Source organism: Choristoneura fumiferana, chromosome 6 (assembly GCF_025370935.1).
Source record: "Choristoneura fumiferana chromosome 6, NRCan_CFum_1, whole genome shotgun sequence".
NCBI classification, from domain to species: Eukaryota; Metazoa; Arthropoda; class Insecta; order Lepidoptera; family Tortricidae; genus Choristoneura; species Choristoneura fumiferana.
Genome location: NC_133477.1, coordinates 6,342,794 through 6,365,023, shown reverse-complemented (window position 1 = coordinate 6,365,023; position 22,230 = coordinate 6,342,794). Strand labels below are relative to the sequence as shown.

General features: G+C 38.2%; 1 protein-coding gene across 1 annotated transcript; it reads left to right on the top strand.

Annotated features, from left to right (window-relative positions):
* The first annotated feature begins 702 nt into the window (after window positions 1-702).
* Window positions 703-21,132, top strand: LOC141428916 (uncharacterized). Its single transcript, XM_074088979.1, has 16 exons — window positions 703-889; window positions 984-1,104; window positions 3,752-3,881; window positions 4,167-4,466; window positions 4,731-4,869; window positions 5,131-5,266; window positions 6,723-6,857; window positions 7,137-7,237; window positions 7,679-7,767; window positions 8,862-9,016; window positions 9,665-9,776; window positions 14,059-14,205; window positions 16,344-16,447; window positions 16,850-16,954; window positions 17,239-17,447; window positions 18,536-21,132. Coding segments are annotated over exons 1-16 (2,136 nt in total). The 5' UTR covers window positions 703-887; the 3' UTR covers window positions 18,687-21,132.
* The last annotated feature ends 1,098 nt before the right edge of the window (window positions 21,133-22,230 follow it).

Here is a 22,230-nt window from a genome sequence, read left to right as displayed (position 1 = left end):
AAATTTTATATTTCTAAAAGAAAAAATATAATTGTTCCAAATATTGGCGATACCTTAGGCTGCGCTCTTGGCAGCGCCGCCCTCCCCCTCCCTCAGCATGTGCCTGAGCCGCGTGTGCATGTGGTCCTGCTGCTACGCCATGCGCAGCAGCGCGCGCAGCGTCATCAGTACGGACATTTACTCATTTACCGACCTTGGGCTTCATGACAAGAAAATTTGTACGCGCAATGACTCATTTACCGACCACGGGTTTCATGACAAGTACATTACGGTCGAGGGTTTTATTTGGGGGGTTGCAATCAAGGTAGCCTTCATGTTTTGACACTGTTTACGAGCAAGTGTGATGAAAAATAAATTTTGATTAATTTTGAGCTAAACCTCACAACTCCGAAACTTTTAATAGACCGTAACTAAGTGACAATAAGTGACAGATTTTATACGAAACACGACAATGTTGTTATAAATATTATAAACACGTTATATTATTTAATTTATTTCTGTAGGGTTTTTCGGTTAAACAAAAATTATGTTTGTGGCTGTTGCAGCTACTACGAAACTCGAAGTTCGTGTCGTGCGGTCCCTCGCGAGTTTCGAGTTTCGTAGTAGCCCTGCTGAGCGCTTTTTGGATTATTTATGGGATCCTAGAAGCCATAGAAGTGGCAACACTGCAATTTCTGCAATTTTGAATTTTTTTTTTGTTTCATTTACTTCAAAACTCAACACACACAACACTTGCTTTGGTGTGTCAAATTAATTGTCACACGCGTTTAGAAAGAAATTTTCTTCTCTCTACTGTAAATTGTTTTTCAATCGATGTGCTGCTCTAATCGACATAAATTGAATACTTTATACAAAATCGCATTCATAAAAACTAATTAACAGCAAAAATGTGAGTAACAAATGCTATGAACAAATATTATGAACTGGCGGGTAACTTAGTGAAAACTTTGTTTGAATGGAAAAACTGTTTGGGTTGGTTTCAGGAGCTTTGTGGATTTGGCCACTCTGGCCTTGCACCGTCGAAACGAGATGGAAATAAGAATCAGCACATTCGCTGCCAAATGCGATCAGGCCATAAATGAAATAAGAAAGTTAAAATCAAAGGTAGGCAATTCGAAATATTTGCCATGTGCCAATGTTTTTCCGGCTAGGGTGAAGCCAGATAGAAGGTCTGTGTGTATTTTTTATCTCGCCTGATTGTATTTATCTACCTTTGCTTTGTTTTAATAACCATGAGAAGTATATTTTACATTTGTTTACATTTGACAAACATTGGCATGATAATAGGTAACTTAAAAATGAGCCAGACTAAAAAGTAACTACTGTAGCATTGAGGGCAGCTAAATAAGATTCAAATTCTTTATTCGTTTAAAATCACTCTTGAAAGAAATAACATCAATCACTCCATTGAAAAAGTTTAACTTTTGAATGAAACAGTAACAAAAATATACCTTTTATTATACATACCCTATCAGGGGTTGATCAACTTTTTCTTGTACCTCGTTACCATGGTTACGTCCCCTGGACAACTCTTTAAAGCCACGAGTTTTTATATGTTTTCTGTGGTTGAAATTCATCGAGTATAAATTTTTGTTATACAACCTACACAAGCTCATTATTGTATAGACTATCTCCTAAGCATATAAGTTGTATATATCAAAGCAGTTTTTTGGAAAACGGGACAGAATAACAAACAAGAAAAAGTTTATTGACCCACATAAAAAAAAACAATCAAAGCTTCAATGAAAGCTTGGTACATATAGTAATGCTGAACATTTTTATACTCTTGTAATTTGTATTTTTTTAACTATTCTATTCTATCTAAACTGCACCAAAATGCCCTGGAACATGGTACAAGAGTACCTATCTTTTTTTTTTTTTTAACTGTATGGCAAATGAGCAAGTGGGTCTCCTGATGATAAGAGATCACCACCGCCCATAGACACCTGCAACACCAGGGGGATTGCAGATGCGTTGCCAACCTAGAGGCCTAAGATGGGATACCTCAAGTGCCAGTAATTTCACCGGCTGTCTTACTATCCACACCGAAACACAACAGTGCAAGCACTGCTATTTCACGGCAGGATTAGCGAGCAAGATGGTGGTAGCAATCCGGGCGGACCTTGCACAAGGTCCTACCACCTATCTGTCTTGGAGTTCCAGTGCTGGCCTTACTGCTCCCTCACCAGACCATACTTAGTTAAAGTTCTGTAAGACAAATCTAACAAGACTAAACATGGCTATAATAAGTGAAGTACCTACATTGTTCTGTCTTGGAGTTCCAGTGCCTAGCTTCCAGATCCATCATCAGATCAGTTCTATGGTATTATTTCATACATATAAACAAAAGCTCTTAAAGTTAACATGAACCCTGGTAGGGTATAGCATTTGTTGTAATAATTCTTACTAACTATTAACTATTTTTAAATCTTTTACTTTACAATACCAATTGCATATTATTTTGCTTTACAACTTTAATGGTACCACATTTTCATACATATTATATGCATAACTACTAAGTTTTGTGTCAATACCACAACAAGAAGAAGAGTGCCTTAAGGGGATCCCATGCCCCAATGACCTTTGATCTGAATTCCTTAGTTTTAAAATGTTTTTTGTAGCTTATTATATTAATAACAACGGCCTTAAGCAATATAGTATCCCATATTTACTTCAAAGTTCATTGTCTTCGAGATATTCGGCATCAAAGTTGAACAATTTTAGGCAAAAAAACTGGTTTTCTGGCCATAACTTTTGTGTTAATTAAGTTCAAATGAAATCCTTCAACCAGTTTTTAGAGACGTCATAGACAAACCCAAATATGTCGTTTTCATATCCCATTTAATGCCATTAAAATAACAATTTAATTAAGAAGTGGGTTTCAATTCAAGTTTGAAGATTCCATTACATACATAGATACTTAGTTACATGTGAAGCTAATGTAAGTGTGTTGATAAAAAGGTTGAAAATGCTTGTCGTATACCTATGGCATGTCTGTACAGTCACCAGCATTAATATGTACCACAGTAGTGTGAAAAAATATCTGACACATCCTTCCGGCCCTAGAAATAATTGTATCATATATTTATGCACGCTTGTTGTATCAGATATAGGTGCTGGTGACTGTACAATGGGCTATGTGTGTATCTGTCATTCTTTCATATCATATTTATATAATTTAACACATTCGCAACCACATATTGCTATGCGCTGTGGTTGTATGCAGGTGCAAAGTTTTTCCACTATGTACCGAAAACTGCCTATGAATGGAGAACCACACTGTCAGATTCTTGGTAGTGAATGTGTTAAGATTCCAATTTAGCCTTATTTGAATTATTTTTGGTGTAATGATAGGTTGTAAGATGATACCATGGAGATCCGAGTCAGGTATTTGGATGGTATGGGCTTGTTCAATGAAGGTGTAAATGTAATTCTCAGTTGACCGCTTTCAGAAGAAGCGACGCGAATTTACAGATTCATTGGACGGGCCTTTGCATCCAGAGACGTGATTTCAGTGCAAGGGAGAGTGTAATATCTGTGTGTAGTGTGGTGTATATATCTGTGACTCCCCATGAGGCTGAAATAGTGACATTTGTTGTGCTAAAGCCTCGTTAAAATATCAGAAGGAAAGAAAAAAAGATGATACCATAAATTTAGAATCCAAAGATTAATTAGGTGGCACTAACTATTAACAACTTAAATATTGAGATAATGGTGTAACCCTATTAATACAAAAACACTTGTTGAACAGGCAAGAACATTTGTGGAGCAACTAAATTGTGACCCATCAGAGCTGAAGGAACGATTCCTGGCATGTATGAACCAGCTGGACGAGTACATCTATGTGATGACAGACTTCAATCTATCTATTGCTAAACTTGGTATGTTTTACGTTAAATCTATGATAGATATTTTACTATAATATATTGGGTCAATCAACATTTAGTCAAGTAATAATTTCAACACAGGATATGAAAACAAGTTTTACCAAAACATGCTAGGTATGTAGTGTGAGTGAATATAAATAGATAACATTTAGAGTGGACACTACTAAATTACATATTATTATATCCGTATTTGACATCATTTAGTCCTCCTTCCTGTCCTTTGCAATGATTAATTTTTCAAAAATTGAATAATTTAAAAAAATAAATTTACATCAACAGAAGAACACGGCAGCATAGATATGGCACCTGTGCAAGATCGTTCCTATGTAGCCTATCCCATCCTGACTCCGACAAACCTGATGGATGTACTCAGCGAGCCTACTCCTTCAACCTCATCAGCCTGCCAGAACATGTGTCCTTTGGACAGACCGAGACGCAGACGAATCCCGAAGAATGAACAAGTCTTAATAGCTTTCTCCAGTTCATCTTGTTCTGCAGAAAGTGTTCCAGAAACCAGAAACAGTGTAGAAAAAGAGGTGCAGTGTGTTGCCCAGGAGTTAGAGGATTTAACCGTGAAAGGTATGAAGAACTCCCAATTACAGTTTCAAATTATATCCTCATGGGCCCTCGCATACTTTATAAAGGACCAATTAACACTAAGAATAACGGCTGAATGTACTTCATAAAGTACAAATTGTTCATTGAAAAACGAATCTTAAGAATTTTGAAATAATGTCCAAAATAACAAAACTGGTGGTGGTGGTTAAAAAAGTTAGGTCCCAGGAGGATACAGTAAAATGAAAAACAAGACACAGATATTACAAATTGGAACTCTTGTTTTAGATCCTTCTGACGAGGCAGAGATTATGACACTCCCTGCACAGAGTATGCTTCAAGTGGACCATGTGTATGAAGCCACCATAATATCAATAGACGGACCCACTATTTGGATTCTCACAGATGATACTAACCTTGTTGCCAGGTAAGTTCCACATAGATGTTAATCTAGGTTACTTTTGTTTCAACAAAAAAAATTTTTGACAAAACAATTTTTTGTGTACTTATTTAAAATAAAATAATAAAAATATTATTTACTTGGCAAATGAACATTTAAATAAACGTTCGCTAAATTTGGTCTGGGTAATGAAATTTTACCAAAAATAATTTTGGCAAAACGGCGGGATCCGTGTTCATCGGCCGCTTAGCATTGACAGCTCTGGTGCTCCAAATGGTTTTGTTTCAGGTTTTGGCTTCAGATAACTGATTACTACAAGGAACACAGGGTCGAGATGACGCTGAAAGAGATTGAGAACTTCACGCTTTGCGTGTACGATGACGGTGACTGTTGCTACAGGGCACTGTTCACCAAACTGACGGAGGTCAGTCTTAAGCCGCATTCACATTTATCTGTCGTGTTGTGTTGTGATGCTCTCTGTCTCTCTCTATATAGCTTTGATGCGACACAACACAAGCCGTCACAACACACTGCATCAGATAAATGTAAACGCAACCATATAAAATGTATGAAACCGATACCGCACGACACAACATTACCTACATTTTTATTTTCATTTATACAGGGTTTTCTTATTCCAACTGATTACTTGTTCAAAAGTAAGTAAACTAAAGCCATCACTTAGCATTGTGACATAAGCAAAGAGTAACAGAAACACTTCCTGTGAATTTTGAAAAAAATACAAAAACATCATCAGAAAAAAGGTTTTTCCTTTTTAACACGCTTTTGTTAAGTATAGCTGTATGCTGTATCGAACTAAGTTTGTCGGGTCAAAATTATTTTCGTTGCATTGTTTCTGACCACTCTGTCACGATATTATTTATGTCTTCTAACTAAGAAATGAAAAAAAAAATGTGGAGCCAATGTTTGTTTTTTTCGCGTTAACTAATATTTAACTAGGGAAAAATTAAAAATGCCACTAGGTTCCATAAAAAAAAACTCCGTGCCATTTTTTCGGGGACAAAAGCAAGACAATGAAAAGAATTTTAACCCCATTAACACGTTCGGCCCCGGCAACGATCCACTAAGCTCTTACGCTATGCCAACGCATATCCCACAGCAGTCACTTCTATGCCAGTGACACGTATACGTGTCACGGACGTAATACATTCCGGTGCCAGTGTCAAAACGTCTGTGACTTTTTAGTTCTTACTCCTATGCCAGTGTCACGCATGTCGTGTCAAAATAACTCGTACCTCCTAAGCTGGCATAGCGTAAGGGCTTAGCGGAACGTTGCCGGAGCCGAATGTGATGATCCAAGTTCTTACGCTAGGCATAGCGCATATCAGTCACAGATACGTGTCATTGGCATAGGAGTAAGAACTAAAAAGTCACAGACGTTGTGTCACTGGGGGCGAACGTGTTAAATGTATTGACCTTGGCTTGTGAAAGTCTTACCCCCTTATTCATAAACGACAATCAAACCTATTTTAGTTAAAATGCCGCTAAAATTCGTTTGTCCTTATCTGTCACTTCGACATTTGTATTTGTTAGAAAGGGACAAAGCATTTGTTAGTTAACATAGGCTTGTTAAGTTTTATGAATAAGGGGGTTAGCGTTTCTCCAAATCTATCTATTTTGCCGTCGAGACACGTTGATTCGCGTGGGCCGAGTGGATTGACGTCTTTTTCGCCCTTATAGCGAGGAGATAAAGCGTTTTTTGATCGGCTTTAGCCGATGCTTCGTCGATCGGTGTGGGAAGATCCTTAGAGTGTACTTTGACTAAAAGTTATAACCACGGTCTCATAAAGACGTGTTATTTTATTACCATTCTTAAACTAAGTATTTTTGTAAGCAGACCATTTTTTTTATTACATCAGGATGAGGCACAACAAGCAGAAGTGTTCCTGGTAGACACCGGAGAGATCCGATTGGCGGATCCAGCGCAGATCCAGCCAATGGTGCCCCAGTTCTGCACAACCCCGCCACAGGCCCGCTGCTGCCATCTAGCCGATGTTAGTGTTTTTATGGAACTAATCTTAGAAGTCTAAGTATAATGTGGCTGCAAATAGACAGATTATAATAATAACCCGGCCGTCATTATTTTCCGTAATGCTACAGGCCCCACACCGGTCAACCCTTAAATTGGCAGTGTGCGCTAAAATAAATACACATTTTGTATACGGTAATGACGAAGTTTGATTGAATCATGAACTACTTTCAGTTTTGTCAATTTACTCGTAAGATTTAATCCGGCTTTGGTTACGTCGTAGTAAATTAACATTATTTTTCAGGTGGACCTCATTTCGTTTGACGACAAAGATCTAATGGAGAAACAAAGAGAATTTATGCAGCAGTTCCTTGGGAAAAAGTACTCGATCAGAGTCGATGATAAGTAAGTTCTTTCAGTTGGCACTAACAATTGTACTTATCTAATCGTGGGAAAAAAAAACTATTTTCAATATTTAAGAATATGTATGGTCACTGTCAACAAAGGGGATGCTTATTATTTTATACTAGTTTTGACCCGCTTCACGAGCGTAAATCAGTTGAATGATATTCCGTATAACGGTTACTATGATCGCCATGCAATGTCAATCATTTTCTATGAACATCAACACGAAAGCTTCAACCGTGTGAGTGTGACATGATTTCATGCAACCATTACAAACAACACGAAATGCTAACACGTTTCGAACTATCCACGAGTTCATTTTCAGAACAAAAACACTTGCGTAAAACTAGGTAAAAAGATGAGTCCATATCAATCATCTATTTTTTTACTCTGAAGTAACACCTGAATTATTCAAATATTTTCCTTTTGAACTTTTTCCAGCGCCTCGGAGTCATTGGGCATATATGTGTTCATGGATGAGACGACTACGATCAACGAACGCCTGGTGCAAGAGGGGCTAGCGTTGGCAAGTAAGTATTTTCTTTTTAACATATGTTTGGACTCAGATGGCTATATAGCTCACCGGAGACGCCCAGCAAGCGTCAATAACATTACATCATTAAGTAAATTTGAATGTACTTTGGCTCGCGGCTTTGCCCGCGTGGAATTCGTTTATCGCGCGCTGTTCCCTCGGGAACTGTGTATTTTTCCGGGATAAAAAGTAGCCTATGTCACTCTCTGTCCCATAAACTATCTCTATGCCAAAAATCACGTCGATCCGTCGCTCCGTTTCGACGTGAAAGACGGACAAGCATACACACAAACACACTTTCGCATTTATATAATAGTATGGATTACTTATAAAAACTTATGGCGACTTTTACTGTGAATAGGTTCTACATCCATCTAGAACCTAATTTTAGTTGACTGTACAATCTTTTAAAAATATAAATAAATCATTTTCAAATTTTTGCTTTCATCGTGAACCAATTTCACAAAAATCGCAGAACTACTATTTTTTTTTTGTACAATAAAGAGTTTACATACATACTACGTAACGTTACGCGGCGCGACTAGTTCGAGAGACTGCGGTTGAACGTGCGTTCCGGGCGGAGCGCAATAACCCTTCTGAGTTAGGCCCGGACCGCCTGGGCCGGTTTTGATGCTTGTAGAATCGTACCTAGGTCGAGCAGCACTAGCGACATCTATGTTTCGTCGACAGACGTCACACTCTTTCGGAACTAACCGCTCACCCTCTGTCTGTCTGTCGACGAAACATGGATGTCGCTAGTGCTGCTGCTTAAGTAGCATTAGTGGAAATTTCCTACTGTCCAGCAGTGCTGTAGGGGTTATAGCACGCAGCACGGATTGCTGAGTACCTGGGTTCGATTCCCAGTGCTGGTCTCTTTTTCTGGTTTTTCTGTGCATCCATGTCTCAGTTTGTATTTTCGATATGGTTTCACGGGATACATACCCGTAAAAGTAGTTGAAATAAAAAATACAATTTTTTTTTTTTTAATTTGACAAAAAAGTTAATTATCAGGTAGTTCATGACAATGAACGGTGTCGTCTGCCGAAGATAACAGAAATAAAAAAACACTGTGTATTAATCAATCTGTTTCAGTCGACAGGCCTGAGCCCGAAGCTTCGCTGGAGGCATCGTGCGCCCCCGCTTCTGAAACTGCCTCTCGTGAGGGTCCTCCGGAACTGGTCCGTGCTGAGAGCGACAACGGTATGGAAATGGGCCCGGAGTTTGAGGACCCCGTGCAAGCTGTCACGGTGAGTGGTTTAAGAAGGTTCCAGTGAAGAAATTCAGTGCGATTAGTACATGTGTCTTAAGGGCGGTAAATAAGGAATTACGAACGAGAGTCTATTAGAAGTCCGAAGTTGAAGATTTACAATGTTTTTTATCACATTTGTGAGTAAATATATAAAATTCTATGTAAAACAAAAATATTACTATTACAAAAATATATGCCGTACCGATACCATTGGCGCAGCTCGGGGGCAACACCAGCAGCCGCCGCCACCCCCCACGATGCACGCCCATTAGTACATACTACATCAAACTCATTACGCCTTTAGGTATAATACGCAAAAAAAGGTCCTTGGTTTTTATTTAGGGGGTTGCAACCGGAAGCCTGGTGCCCAGCAGTGGGACGTATATTCTATAGGCTGGGATGATGACGATGAACCGGAAGACGAAGTGTTGGCAGGCCTCCCACTAGGTGGACTGAGAACATCGTGAGAGTTGCGGGCAACCGGTGTATGCAAGTGGCGAGTTGTCATTCATTGTGGCGTTCAAAGGAGGCCTTTATTCAGCAGGGGACGTCTTCCGGCTGATGATGATGAACCAGATAAGCCTGCATGTTAGGACATTGTTCACGAGCAAGTGTGCTGAAAAATTGAGAATCAATGTTATGACAGGGTTACAGCAACCGTGACGATATGGACATCTGCAAGCACTACAAAGGCGGGCCAGAGAAGAGTTGCTTCAAGGGCGCACGGTGCAAGAAACGGCACGTTCTACATCACCCTGGTATGCTTTTATACTATTTTAAACGTCTTCTTCAAAACAAGGAGGACGATCTATTTTTGAGCTTCAAGATGTTTCTCTAAAGAAAAATTTGGGCATTTTCATTTTAAGTGTACTCACCCTTTACTTTTTTTTCAGTATTAGGCAAGTTTGGATTCGTCTTACTCAGATTCAGTACCTGGGCGATCGAGCTGTGCTCGGGCTAAAACGCGATAATAAGCGTTTTCCCAGAGAAAAGACCAAGCTAGATCAATTTGTCATCCCCAAAAACCCGCACATACCAAATTTTCTCGAAATCGTCGGAGCCGTTTTCGAGATTCTGATTATATTATATATGCATATATACAAGATTTGCTCTTTTAAAGGTATTAGATTAGCACTATTGATTTAGACGATGACAGTGTCCCTATTTTATTTTTTTAATTTTATGTCTTTTTTCATACAATTTATATTTATATGAATCGTTACAAACTGGAAACTATTTTTTCTTCTTCAGAATTAATAGTTCTCGTGAAGAAGAACCCATAATTGCCTAATTTTTAAAGAAAAAATACACTTACAATTAAAATGCCCAATCATACTAAAGTTCGATTGTTAATTTCAAAATTCTTTAGCTAAACTCGGTTTTCTTCAAAAACTTACTTTCCTACGAATGTTGGTGGCTAATGCTACGTGTTATACAGATGGTTAATATTTGCATATATTGACTTTTTATAACTAGTAATAAAAAAACAAATCACATCTGCTAAGACTAGTAAACTAGTGTATTGGAATGCCATCGTGCACATTGATTCAGTTTTTGTATTCAAATGCGGTTATTATTTAGTTCATTAGTTCGCGCTAAGTCCGGTTTTGGAATAAGACAGACTCATACAGGGTGTCCCAGAAGTACCACGTCACAGTGACACCAGAGGTAGGCCAGCTCAAGAGGAACCTAACCAACCTAACATGACCCCAGTAAAAGTTGCACGGTTTTCGAGTTATTACCGAAATAAAGATTTTTGGGGATACTCCCCTTTGTCTTGACATTTTTAGTACCAGCATCGACATGGAAAGCTTTTAATAACAGTTTTTTATGTGTATCAAATCGTGAATAGTTACTTCAGAAGTGTAGTGTGTTATTTTGTCAGTAACTACCGTAAAATGCTGAAAAAAACTTAATTAATCTTGATTTAAGTTGTCTCAAAAACATGAATTTCAACTTTAACCATCTGCCATGAAAAAAATTACTAGAAACGAAACAAACAAATATCGTAAATAAATTAGACATGTTATGCGGATTCAGTAATGGTATGACACATGTATCTTACTCCAAGAACATCAGACATTCTTATCACTTTAGCGAAGCCCTATCGAACCAACTTAAAACTGGAACTCCGAAAGCAGTCCCTGCTAAGTGGTACAAAAATGCTGTGTATAGCGATAGCTCATCTATTATCTGATACAATTATTTTGCCAAATGCACGAAGGTTAAAAATTAATATTTGTCTCCCTTTTCAAGACTAGGACCGGATCCTAAAGAACCGGATATAACCTAACCAAAAAAAGTTGGAAAATCCCCAACTTTGTCACTTCAAAGTTCAATATTTCAAAAGCGGCTGAAACGATTTTGATAGAGTATGTCTTAGAACCATCGCTAGAAAACCTGCTTTCAAATAATAAAAAAACGCATTCAAATCGGTTTACGCGTTTAAGAGCTACGGTACCACAGACAGACAGACAGACATAGCGGTCAAACTTATAACACCCTTATTTTTGCGTGGGTGGTTAAAAACAGATTTATCTTTCATTCATTTATTGGAATAAATTTAGTTCACAATAAATGTTCAAATTGTCTCCCATGGACTCTCTCATCTTCTAATAAACCAGGCAGGTCGTTTTGCAAAAACTGTAAATAGTTTCTACCATTAAAAATAGGAGGCAACTCGACCGGTCCCACAATTTGTCCATTAAGAATTCCAGTCCACAAATTAATTTTGAATTGGTATTGGGACCGATCTTCTCGTTCTTCATGTGTATGTGTTGGTTTTCTGTCTGCCAGCTTGTGTAAATTGAAATATCCATCCCTTTTGCAAGCCGATTCTTCAGTCCACAATATTTCATTGAAATAAATTGGGTTTTAGAATATTTTTAATAGGCTTACGTTTGGCCTCAATCTCGCTTGATGGAAGGCGAAGATGAGGCCTAAGATGGTACACGTTTGTCTAGAAGGTGTCTGTTCACTTTGACCTTAAAGATGTCCAGATTACAGCGTTAACCAAATAATATTACCTAACGTTTTAAACTTTCATTAATATTCATAATACCACCAACGGGACTACGGGACTTACCACGCTTACTCGTACACACACGAGTAATATTTACCTCGACGTTTCGGCAACATTACAGTGGCCGTGGTCACGAGTAGACTGAAGTGTGGGGTGTCAAGTCTGCTAGCAGCGCGAGTCCTTCGAACTACCCTGTATTTTTGCAGTGTGGAGGAGGAGGAACTGAATGAACACACATTTCTAGTATAAACGTAGCTATCATAAGGTCGCGGGTGAGCAAAGTAGATGATTGTTTCAGTTCATTAATATGAACCTCGGCAAAGTAACGCCTGATTCAATAAATTAGTAGGTAATGTAACATGTTTTTACTTAACAGTGACGGCTTGCGGCATCAGCAAAGTGATAAGAATGCCTAATGTTATTTCAGTAAGATACATGTGTCATACCATTTCTGAATCTGCATAACATGTCTAATTTATTGGCGTTATTTGTTTGTTTCGTTTCTAGTAATTTTTTTCATGGCAGATGGTTAAAGTTGAAATTCTTATTTTTGAGACAACTTAAATCAAGATTAATAAAGTTTTTTTCAGCATTTTGCGGTAGTTACTGACAAAATAACACACTGCACTTCTGAAGTAACTATTCACGATTCGATACACATAAAAAACTGTTATTAAGAGCTTTCCAAGTCGATGCTGGTACTAAAAATGTCAAGACAAAGGGGAGTATCCCCAAAAATCTTTATTTCGGTAATAACTCGAAAACCGTGCAACTTTTACTGGGGTCATGTTAGGTTGGTTAGGTTCCTCTTGAGCTGGCCTACCTCTGGTGTCACTGTGACGTGGTACTTCTGGGACACCCTGTATAATGCTCAATGTTCTGTTACAAGTAGGTTACACCTACGAAAGGTAGGTGTCGTAGCATTCATTGTTTTTAAATCTGTCGAATTGAACAACGAGCAGAGCGAAGCATAAAGCCAAACATTGCTGTTAACATTTACACGATTATTCTAGAGAACTCTAGAAAATGCTCATCAAAAAAATTATTATTGACGATGATGTCGGACGAATGCTCGGTAGAATGCTCATTACAAGTGTATGCTTAAGTTTATCAGCGCCTTAAGAGAGCAGTCATGAAAGTGTACCAAAAATGTGATGCATAGTTGGATGAATATCCGAGCGTTCTGACCGCTCCGTTAAACGTCATTACCAAGGAGCGGAATTTCTCATAGCAAAAATCAAACGTCAAAGGAATTGAACATAAGTTTTATCGACTATCGATAAATATTTCAGCATTTAATAAAACAAAAAAAAGGGAGGTATTTTTAAATAACACTTTTTAAGTTACGAGTAGTTACAATTAAAATATATAAAGAGCTTGAGCTGCTTTAAATTAACTTAACATTTAGAGTACTCGTAGTATATCGTTGAAGAATCTTCATTGTAAATATGTAAGGGAGGTTTTTTATCCATTTGTCAATCATTTTTCTTTTAGGATTAACCATTTTAATAACACGGGAATGACTTAGAAAAACCCAAGCGACATAAATGTCATTTTAATATGGAGATGCAAGTCGCTTATCAAAGAGGTAAAATGTTACAGAATAATGTTACAAGGCGATAGCAAGCGAAGAGTCGATTCGATAACATCGATAACTGTTTGATTTTTGCTATGAGAAATTCCGCTCCTTCGTCATTACCATCTCGCTTTTATTAGCACAACGGAAGGACAAGTCGCTAGATTTTTGATCACGCTAGATCGGTATTGTGTTGTCTTTAGTTTTCATAAAAATGTAACCCTGAGCATCATCCCCTTTAACAATACGCACCTTGAGAATGAGACGTCATTAAACAAAATTTGTTATCTCTCAAAATGACACTGAAAGCAGTTTAAGGCATAGTTTAATTTTGCAAGCTGACATATTTGTTTAATAACAGTCTCATTCTCAAGGTACTTGTCGAAACGGTAATGACGAAAGAAAATTCCGCAAAAAGATGAATATTTACCTTATTTCCTAGACGGCTGGACATTGGACCGCGTGCCGGTGCCGGCGGTGGTGCGGTCGCTGCCGCTGCCGGTGCCGGGCACGTGGCTGAGCGTGCACGTTACCTGCGTCTGCCACTTCGACCGCGTGTTCGTTCAGTTCGTTCAGGACCAGCCCAAAGGTACACTACACATGAGACCACCAGCAACCCTTTTGATATTATTAACTAATGTTTACCCGCGGCTTCGCACGCGTAAATTATAAGATCCAGCGGTTGAATTGAAATTCCGGTATTTTACTTAGTTCTCGTGGAGCCCAAAAATTTCATCGTTGTTTTATTGACGTTGTTATAAACAATCGTGCCAAATTTCATGACTCTTTATAAGCCCAGCGGTTATTTCGAGATTTTATCCCTATCCCCTGGGAATATTAGGATAAAAAGTAGCCTATGTGCTATTCCAGATTTCCAGCTATCGACATACCAAATCCGTCCAGCCGTTTAAGCGTGAAGGAGTGACAAACACGCACACATACAAGCTTTCGCATTTAAAATATTAGTAGGATCATCATCATCATCTTGGCCTTTATACGTCCCACAGCGCAGGGCGCAGGCCTCTCAAAACATGAGCGCTTGAGCCGCAGTTCCCACGCGGAAACTTCAAACACACAATTGAATTTCTTCGCTAGCGTGTAAAGGTTAAGTGACGAATGTTCCCCTTCGCCGTAATGCCAGGCACGTCGCACTCTGCGACATAGGTGCGATTCTGTAAGTACCAAAACACTCCACGCCGCACGCACGCACACTCGCAGTCTCTCACTCGAACTAGTCGCGCCGCGTAACGCTACGTACTTGTGTGATTTTTGTGAAATTGGATCACGACGAATGCAAAAAATATTTCATTGTAGCTGGCTTTTTTCACAAGTTTTTATTCAGTTAGCTGCCTGTTCCTAATCAAATCTTGCAAGTTAAATTGGAGCCACTTTCCGGTATCCGATTGAGCTGAAATTTGGTGTGTAAACTTAGATACGATAACAATGCAATAATAAATCTAGATAAAATCATTTACAAAAATAAGTTTACATTCAAACATAATATATATAATAATATATTTTGTATATGAACTGGACAGGGCAATATTATGTAGTTGGGTGGTCGTAAGTAATCGTAATATAAATAATAATACTCTTAAATTATCTTTGAGTATTATTTTTTTATTGCTTTGCAATAGAGATGGGTAAATCCGGATCTGAAGATTCAAAAGAGTCAGATCCTCAAGCGGATCCGAATCCCTTAATGACTCCTTTCAAATCTTATCGACTCCGGAGTTACTAACTCCGACCAAGTCCGGCCGGATCGAGCGGCTCGTGATCGCCGTCACACTCACTCGCTCCGCTTTCACTCTCGGCTCGGATCGGATCGGATCGAATCTTATTACGTTTGGTCGGGCGCTGAGTGAGCCGGTACCTACGTCGGTACTCGGACGGACTTCTCGCTCGGTTATATTGGAAAGAAATGAGATAGAATTAAAACACAATATAATATGACCGGAGCGGGCGACGCATATTTAACACTGTTTTCAAGCTTCAAATAGTCAAACAGAAAACTAGTAGGTTCTTAAGTAGCTCATAGTTCATTAAAAAATACACAATTTAGAATTTTTCAACATTAAAAGGACGAAACGAATCGGTACTTCAGTTCAGTACCTTGACCTTGATACCTACCGAACCAATACCGAACCGAGCCGGGCCGCATCGGCCATAGATAAATTAATAATCGCTCGAAAGAACCGGAGTCAATAAAGGAGTCGGATTCAATAAGCGGATTCGGTACCGACACCGGAGCTGGATCTAGTGAGTCAGATCACTTCGCGGGAGTTGAGATTACCCATGTCTACTTTGCAACCCTATTCTAAACCAAAGCGTTGGTGCTGAATAATAACGACCTTCGCGCGCAGCACTAGAGTTCAATGTTGCTTGGTGGTGCGCGGTGATTTTGCTAATAAAAATTACGTAGGCATATAAAATGACGGCTTTCGTCAACATCAAAAGAGAGAACCTTCTGTACTTGTACTATTATCTATTATGTGGTAATGCCTATTGTAAATTTCAAATGTAGGTTTGCACATAGATTTCGAAAAACTTACAGGCGCGAGGAGAAGACCCTCTGCTTGTGAGGCCATAGCTCCAACCACTAGGCTTCTAGGGTAATTGTTGGGAATCCCCACGGGCATTTTTGTGAAATATCGGAATTTTTAATTCCACTGCCAGACCGTTTATGCTTTTCGTTTTCTTCGCCATAACTTCAACATATTTTTATAGGTGACATGCCGACATTTGGCATAGTGCTTCCGCCGACCACGCTTGAAGCGCTCGTTCGGGACATGAACAGTCCCGCCACGCGCATGGCGTACAAGAAACTTGACGTAAGTTCATCACCACATTAGTATCGCCCATGTCATATACAATGTTTTTCATCACATTTGTGTATATAAATAAAATTATAATATGGGACAAAAAAAATCAAAAAATATCAATACCGTTAGTTTTTAAACGGATGGTGGGCCATCCATAGTATATAATACAAAATGTGACATTTAAAAACGTACAATACAAAGGCGCGTACATCTATTTGGTTGAAAAAAAATGCAATATCTTTATGTAAAAATATCAACATCCTATTCCTGTATGAGTAGACGACACATTCGTTGTATTGGAGCGTTGTAGCTGACTTTATTCTTAGTGCTGGATAAAGCAAACTTGTGCGTTACGTGCGTTACTGTTGTGCGTTACCTGTTACTTGTTCCAATGTGTCATTGCTTGAACAGATAGCTCCGGCGCCCGGCGAGTTAGTGGCGGCGCTGTACCCGCCGGATGACCAATGGTACCGCGCTAGAGTCCTGACCTGTACGCCAGCGGACCAAAATGTTGAGGTAACGTTTAAACTTTCGTGATTTTCACTCATAATCTTTCCTAAAACCGACAACAGCATCTAAAAGTTCGACAGTCTAAAATTGAAATGTAGGCTTATAAATTTACCACACTACATTCTGTTCAGAATATACCATGAAATCTTCATTAGAAATTAGACTCCCATCGACGTCTTCCGCATTATATGGGTCCAGCACTGAATGGGTTATCTACAACAAATAGAAGTAAGGTTTCTAAATTTGGGTTACCTAGCTAGGCTACTACAAACAATTAATTCCCTGGGCAGGTTATCTACGTGGATTACGGCAACGAGGTGTGGGTGAAAGAGAATGCGGTCCGCGAGTTGGAGCCGCGCTTTCTCTCGCTGCCGGCGCAGGCGGTGCGCTGCCGATTAGCGGGGGTAGAGCCGCGCTCACAGAACTCCAAGCAGTGGGCGGCAGCCAAGGGCGTGCTCGCAGAACTCACGCAGGAACGTACTTTGAACGCAAGAGTCGTGTAAGTATACTTTAAAAAATAGTTTAGTTTATTTATTCATTCAATACATCATTACATTATAATTTACATAAATGTCAGTTATAAGAATTTGTATTGAAATCGTCAAAGGTAATAAGATTAGTAATAATTAAAATTAGAAAATTGTAGTTCGAACACAGTGGCGTAGCGTGGGATCAGCGGCCCGGGGCGGAAGAAAATTTTGCCGCCCTCTTGTTAAGGTTTTAAAATACCATTGTAAGTACCTATACCAGATGTCAATACATTATTGTACCATTAAATTATAGAAAGGGGATTCCCCGATTTCACAGTATAAGTAATGGAAAACTTTGTGCTCATTCTAAAGGGTCCGAATCGTAGGCGCGAAAAAATTGTGGTATATATTAATATCTAGATTATTCAAACTATTGCTTACCTGAGAAAATCTGTGTGTACCTATATACCTGTGTTTTCTGTACTGCTTACTATGTGTTGGTGTGCAATAAAGAGTTATTGTATTGTATTCAGTGTTATTTATTATGGGATTTTGCCGCCCCCTCGGCCCCCGGACCCACCACGCTACGCCACTGTTCGAACAACTGAATAGCTTAGCAGACTTAAAAAAGTTGAAAACCCCTTGTCAATTCAAAGCATAGATGAGAGTGTGTATACTGGTAGTCCGATATGTCAAAATCGACCGAACCGATTTTTGTCGAAGATAGCTCAGAACTACCGCAAGGAAACTCGCTTTCACGTAAAAAAAACCGGATGCCACAAACAGATAGACATTGGCGTCAATTGTATAACACCTCTTTCCCACATGCCTCCACTCATAGAGCGGTATTGTGCCTTATTACTGCGTGATATCATTCGGATGCCTTATTGCTTAGAGCAATGGGAACATACTTTTCGCTCAATTGACACAAAAGACGATAATGTAAGCAATCTACAGTCGAGTACAATCTATATGTCCCCGTAGTGAGATGACTTCTGAGCGGGTACATCTTACTTTCTGTCTCTTTAACCAAAATAAACAGACTTCTCCCTGATGTCCCTGCATTCATTTGAAAAAAGAAGAGTCTTTACATCATAATCGTATCTTTGTCTCGCAGTGACCGCGACCATGACGAATTAACGATAGAGATATTTGACGCACAAGGCTACAGCATAGCCGAAAGGATGGAGGCGCGCGGCGTCATTGCGCTAAAAGAGATCGAAGTGGAAACAGACCTTGACATCAAGTTCAAGATGGTTCAAGCATGATGACATTATACGTAAAGTAGTTTCTAATAATCTTTCGAAGGCTATTCTTTTTACAGTCCGGTGTACCACGTATGGTTTATGACAAAGCTGTCCCAACACGTGCTGTGTACCATTTCTGGCCCACGACGATGTATCTTTACGCGGCCGTGTGTAAGACAAATCTATCTATTTTGACATGTCTACACGTGCAAAAAGGATTAAATTTACCGCATTTCAAAAACAGCGAGAAGCGAAATCTCATGATCACGTGACGTATAAAAACTTTTTCTGGTGTGCCTTATTTGGTACACTACATTTGCAAAATCTTTAGGGCATACCATATAAAGATACGCTGGATTGTGGATATGTTAATAAGTAGTCCTATGTGAAGCATGGGGGACTTTGAATATTTTTTGTGTTATTTGTTATACAATGGTATTTGTATTCTAGATTGAAGACTAATAAGTAATAAATATGTACACGCTTATTGTGATTATTAGGTTTATACAATTCTTATGATTGCTATTGGTAAGTCAAGTATTTAAAATTTCGAAACTAACTATTATTTTTGTAATAAATTGTAATGCTCAATTTTTAAATGAATGCAAAGCAAAAAATATGGGTCAAACCTATAAGTGTTACCTTTATAAGGCGGAGGGGGACCACTTGAAAAATATTTTTAAGATTGTTGAAATTTTTCAGTTTTTTTGTGTAAACGATACAGCAGATAGGTATAGTCGAGTGTGAATATGAACAGTGGACGGATGACGGATGCAATTTACGTCAAAATCATGTCGAACGATATACTGAATATGGATATGACTTCAATTGATTTAAAAAAGAGAACATAATTGAAAAATAGTTTATTGTTGTAGTAGGTAAATAATAGTATTTTTTCAATAAGTATTACATATTTTAGTATTTATACTTTATAGTTCATTATCCACTTATATAGCGAAAGCGACCTCTTTAGATCTATAAATGTAAGAGGTGCGATTCAGAAAGTGATACTTCACCATTATTAGGAACATTATCACCATCACATAAATTTCTATACATTTTTATCCAAAAATATGAATTGAAGTTTGATAAAATCTTATCCATCTTATGCTTTAGTCACCATATTGCATCCATCATCCATCCTTTGAATATGAACTAATCCTGCACTTCAAAAATATTTTCCACAGACTTATTTAGTCGTGATAAGGCCATGGTAACATATTTTATGTGGTTTAGACACATTTAGCACTTCCCAGGTCAAGCATTTAATTATAATAATTACGAGAAAATGTAACAGTGAGCTTAATTTAACTAGTATCGACAGCATTAAATACACGTCTATCAGAATCATAAATATCATAATGTACAGTCGAGTTCATAAACTTGTGAGCAAAAATTTTATCAAAAATATCTGAACAACAATAGGGTCGAATCAAATTTTGGCTCACAAGTTTATGAACTCGACTGTACACATCTGAGGTCGTATTATCTAACTAACGCGCCTGCGTTCACCATCTCTTTCTACCTTCATGCTTATGAATCCGAATGCGTTGGACAATAAGACCTCGCTAACACGCTACATGCACGCTTGATCTCTTCTTAGTATTTGTTTCTGCTGCTCATTCTACTGCGACGGTTTGATTAAAGTTCAAACACTATCCATATATATCACTGGTGTATACATTCACGTGCGTTTCAGAAACTTGTTATATTTCTGATGCTGCCGGGACAAAGCAATACCAACGTGATAATGAATCGCGATTGAAATGTTCTGTTCTGTTCGCTGTTCGCCTATTACGGCAAACGCTTTCATACTGACTGAAATGGAATAAAGAGATTGGAAGTCACTCAAAATCTGCACAAATACTCATACTTTACCTGAATAGAAGACTGCATTTTAGTTACCATGATTTACTAAAGCCTTCCAACCTTTTTTTTCTATTTCGTGATCGTATATACCGAACTATACAGTGTATCGCCAGTGTAATGTGCATTACTGTTTTTTTTTTATTTGAAGTCAATCATCGTTGAGTGCTTAAGAGATTTTATTAATAAGTTCGAATACTTTTATTAATTTGTTCCTATAACAATAAAAATATTTTTATTGCGCTAACATGCCTTTTTCTTAGAAATTATATCAGCTTAAGAGTAAAATGAATTTCTATGTTTATGTGTATTTGTTTATTTATTTAAAACTCAAATACATGAATAGCAATGAACTAAAAAGCCCAGCTAGGATAAGGCACACCTATCTCACCAGACTTATTACGATTGTCAGATCTGTGCTTATACACGGAAATGTACATACATAGGTTGTCGCCAAACAGCTTACTAAAACAGACAAGCTCCCTCTCTCTTTCTTTCATCTTTAATGCCCAGTTCAGCGCGCAGTTGTCTTTTACTTAATCTAGACGAACTATAAATATTGTATTAGTAATTAGCTAACACTGATACACTTGCGGAAACGCGAATGCAATAAGTAATGTCAGTATATACACGCGCTATTTTCAGCTTTCCTCGTACATTCATTAGTACATTTTTAAATATGTAACTCAATCTACAACACCAACAACTTTTATAACTATTTTATCTAATCATATGTACATAGAAGCAAAGATGTGCATAAACTTTAGGCAATATATTTTAAGACATAGCATTCTGATCCTGATGCTGATGTTGCCGATCGTGACACGTCCGCAACCGACTCGCTGCTTAGCATCATTGGCGGATCTAGGGCTATTTTTCAGGCTGGCCTTGATTTTTGTGTATGTATGTAAACTCTTTATTGTACAAAAGAAAAGAAACAAAACACAATTGACAAACTTTGAGATACTTGTACAAAGGCGGACTTATCCCTTTAAGGGATCTCTACCAGTCAACCTTTGAGTAGATGAGACGAGCAATCAGTTAGGGTCCGACAAAGAGTGAGTCAGTATTATAGAATTTCGAATCGGTAGCACAACTTGGGCATGGCCTACCCCCCCTCCCACTCTATATACGCCTATGCTTAGTATCAATTAATATGAAGCAGTGACGGACGTACCCGGGTCGCACGGCCAAGTTCATACTAAGCAGTGGGTCACATGTCCAAGTTGCGATTGCTAGTATCGGAATGATACCTTAGTGGGACTATTTAGGACAGACACATGTATTGCAATAACAACACTGAATTAAATATTCATGAAAAGTGGCAACGGGGAAGTTTAACTGATTTACTAATTTCATGATTTTTGTATGATTTGCAGACAATCAAATTAACGTGACATGACTGAGAATGACTAGTTTTTTGTTTATATAAATAATATCAAAATAAGAGTTACTAACAAAAAAGATTCAAAGTTTTATGATATTTTCAAGATCATAGCGTCATTCGATGGGTGTCGAAATGATAAATATTATACATTGTTACCAAGCGACATCATTCAAAAACTGACTAGATAAAATAGCTTAAAATATATAAAAAAATAAAATAAACTAAGGATTGGTCAAGAAATTCTAAACTTTAGAATTCTTTTTATTTTGGTGGTCACTTGGTGGTACTAATTATGTCATACACTCAATTACA

Coding starts and splice junctions, on each gene's coding strand:
- LOC141428916 (XM_074088979.1), top strand. Junction 3,882..4,166: donor TCTATCTATTGCTAAACTTG/GTATGTTTTACG, acceptor TTACATCAACAG/AAGAACACGGCAGCATAGAT. Junction 7,238..7,678: donor TCGATCAGAGTCGATGATAA/GTAAGTTCTTTC, acceptor AACTTTTTCCAG/CGCCTCGGAGTCATTGGGCA.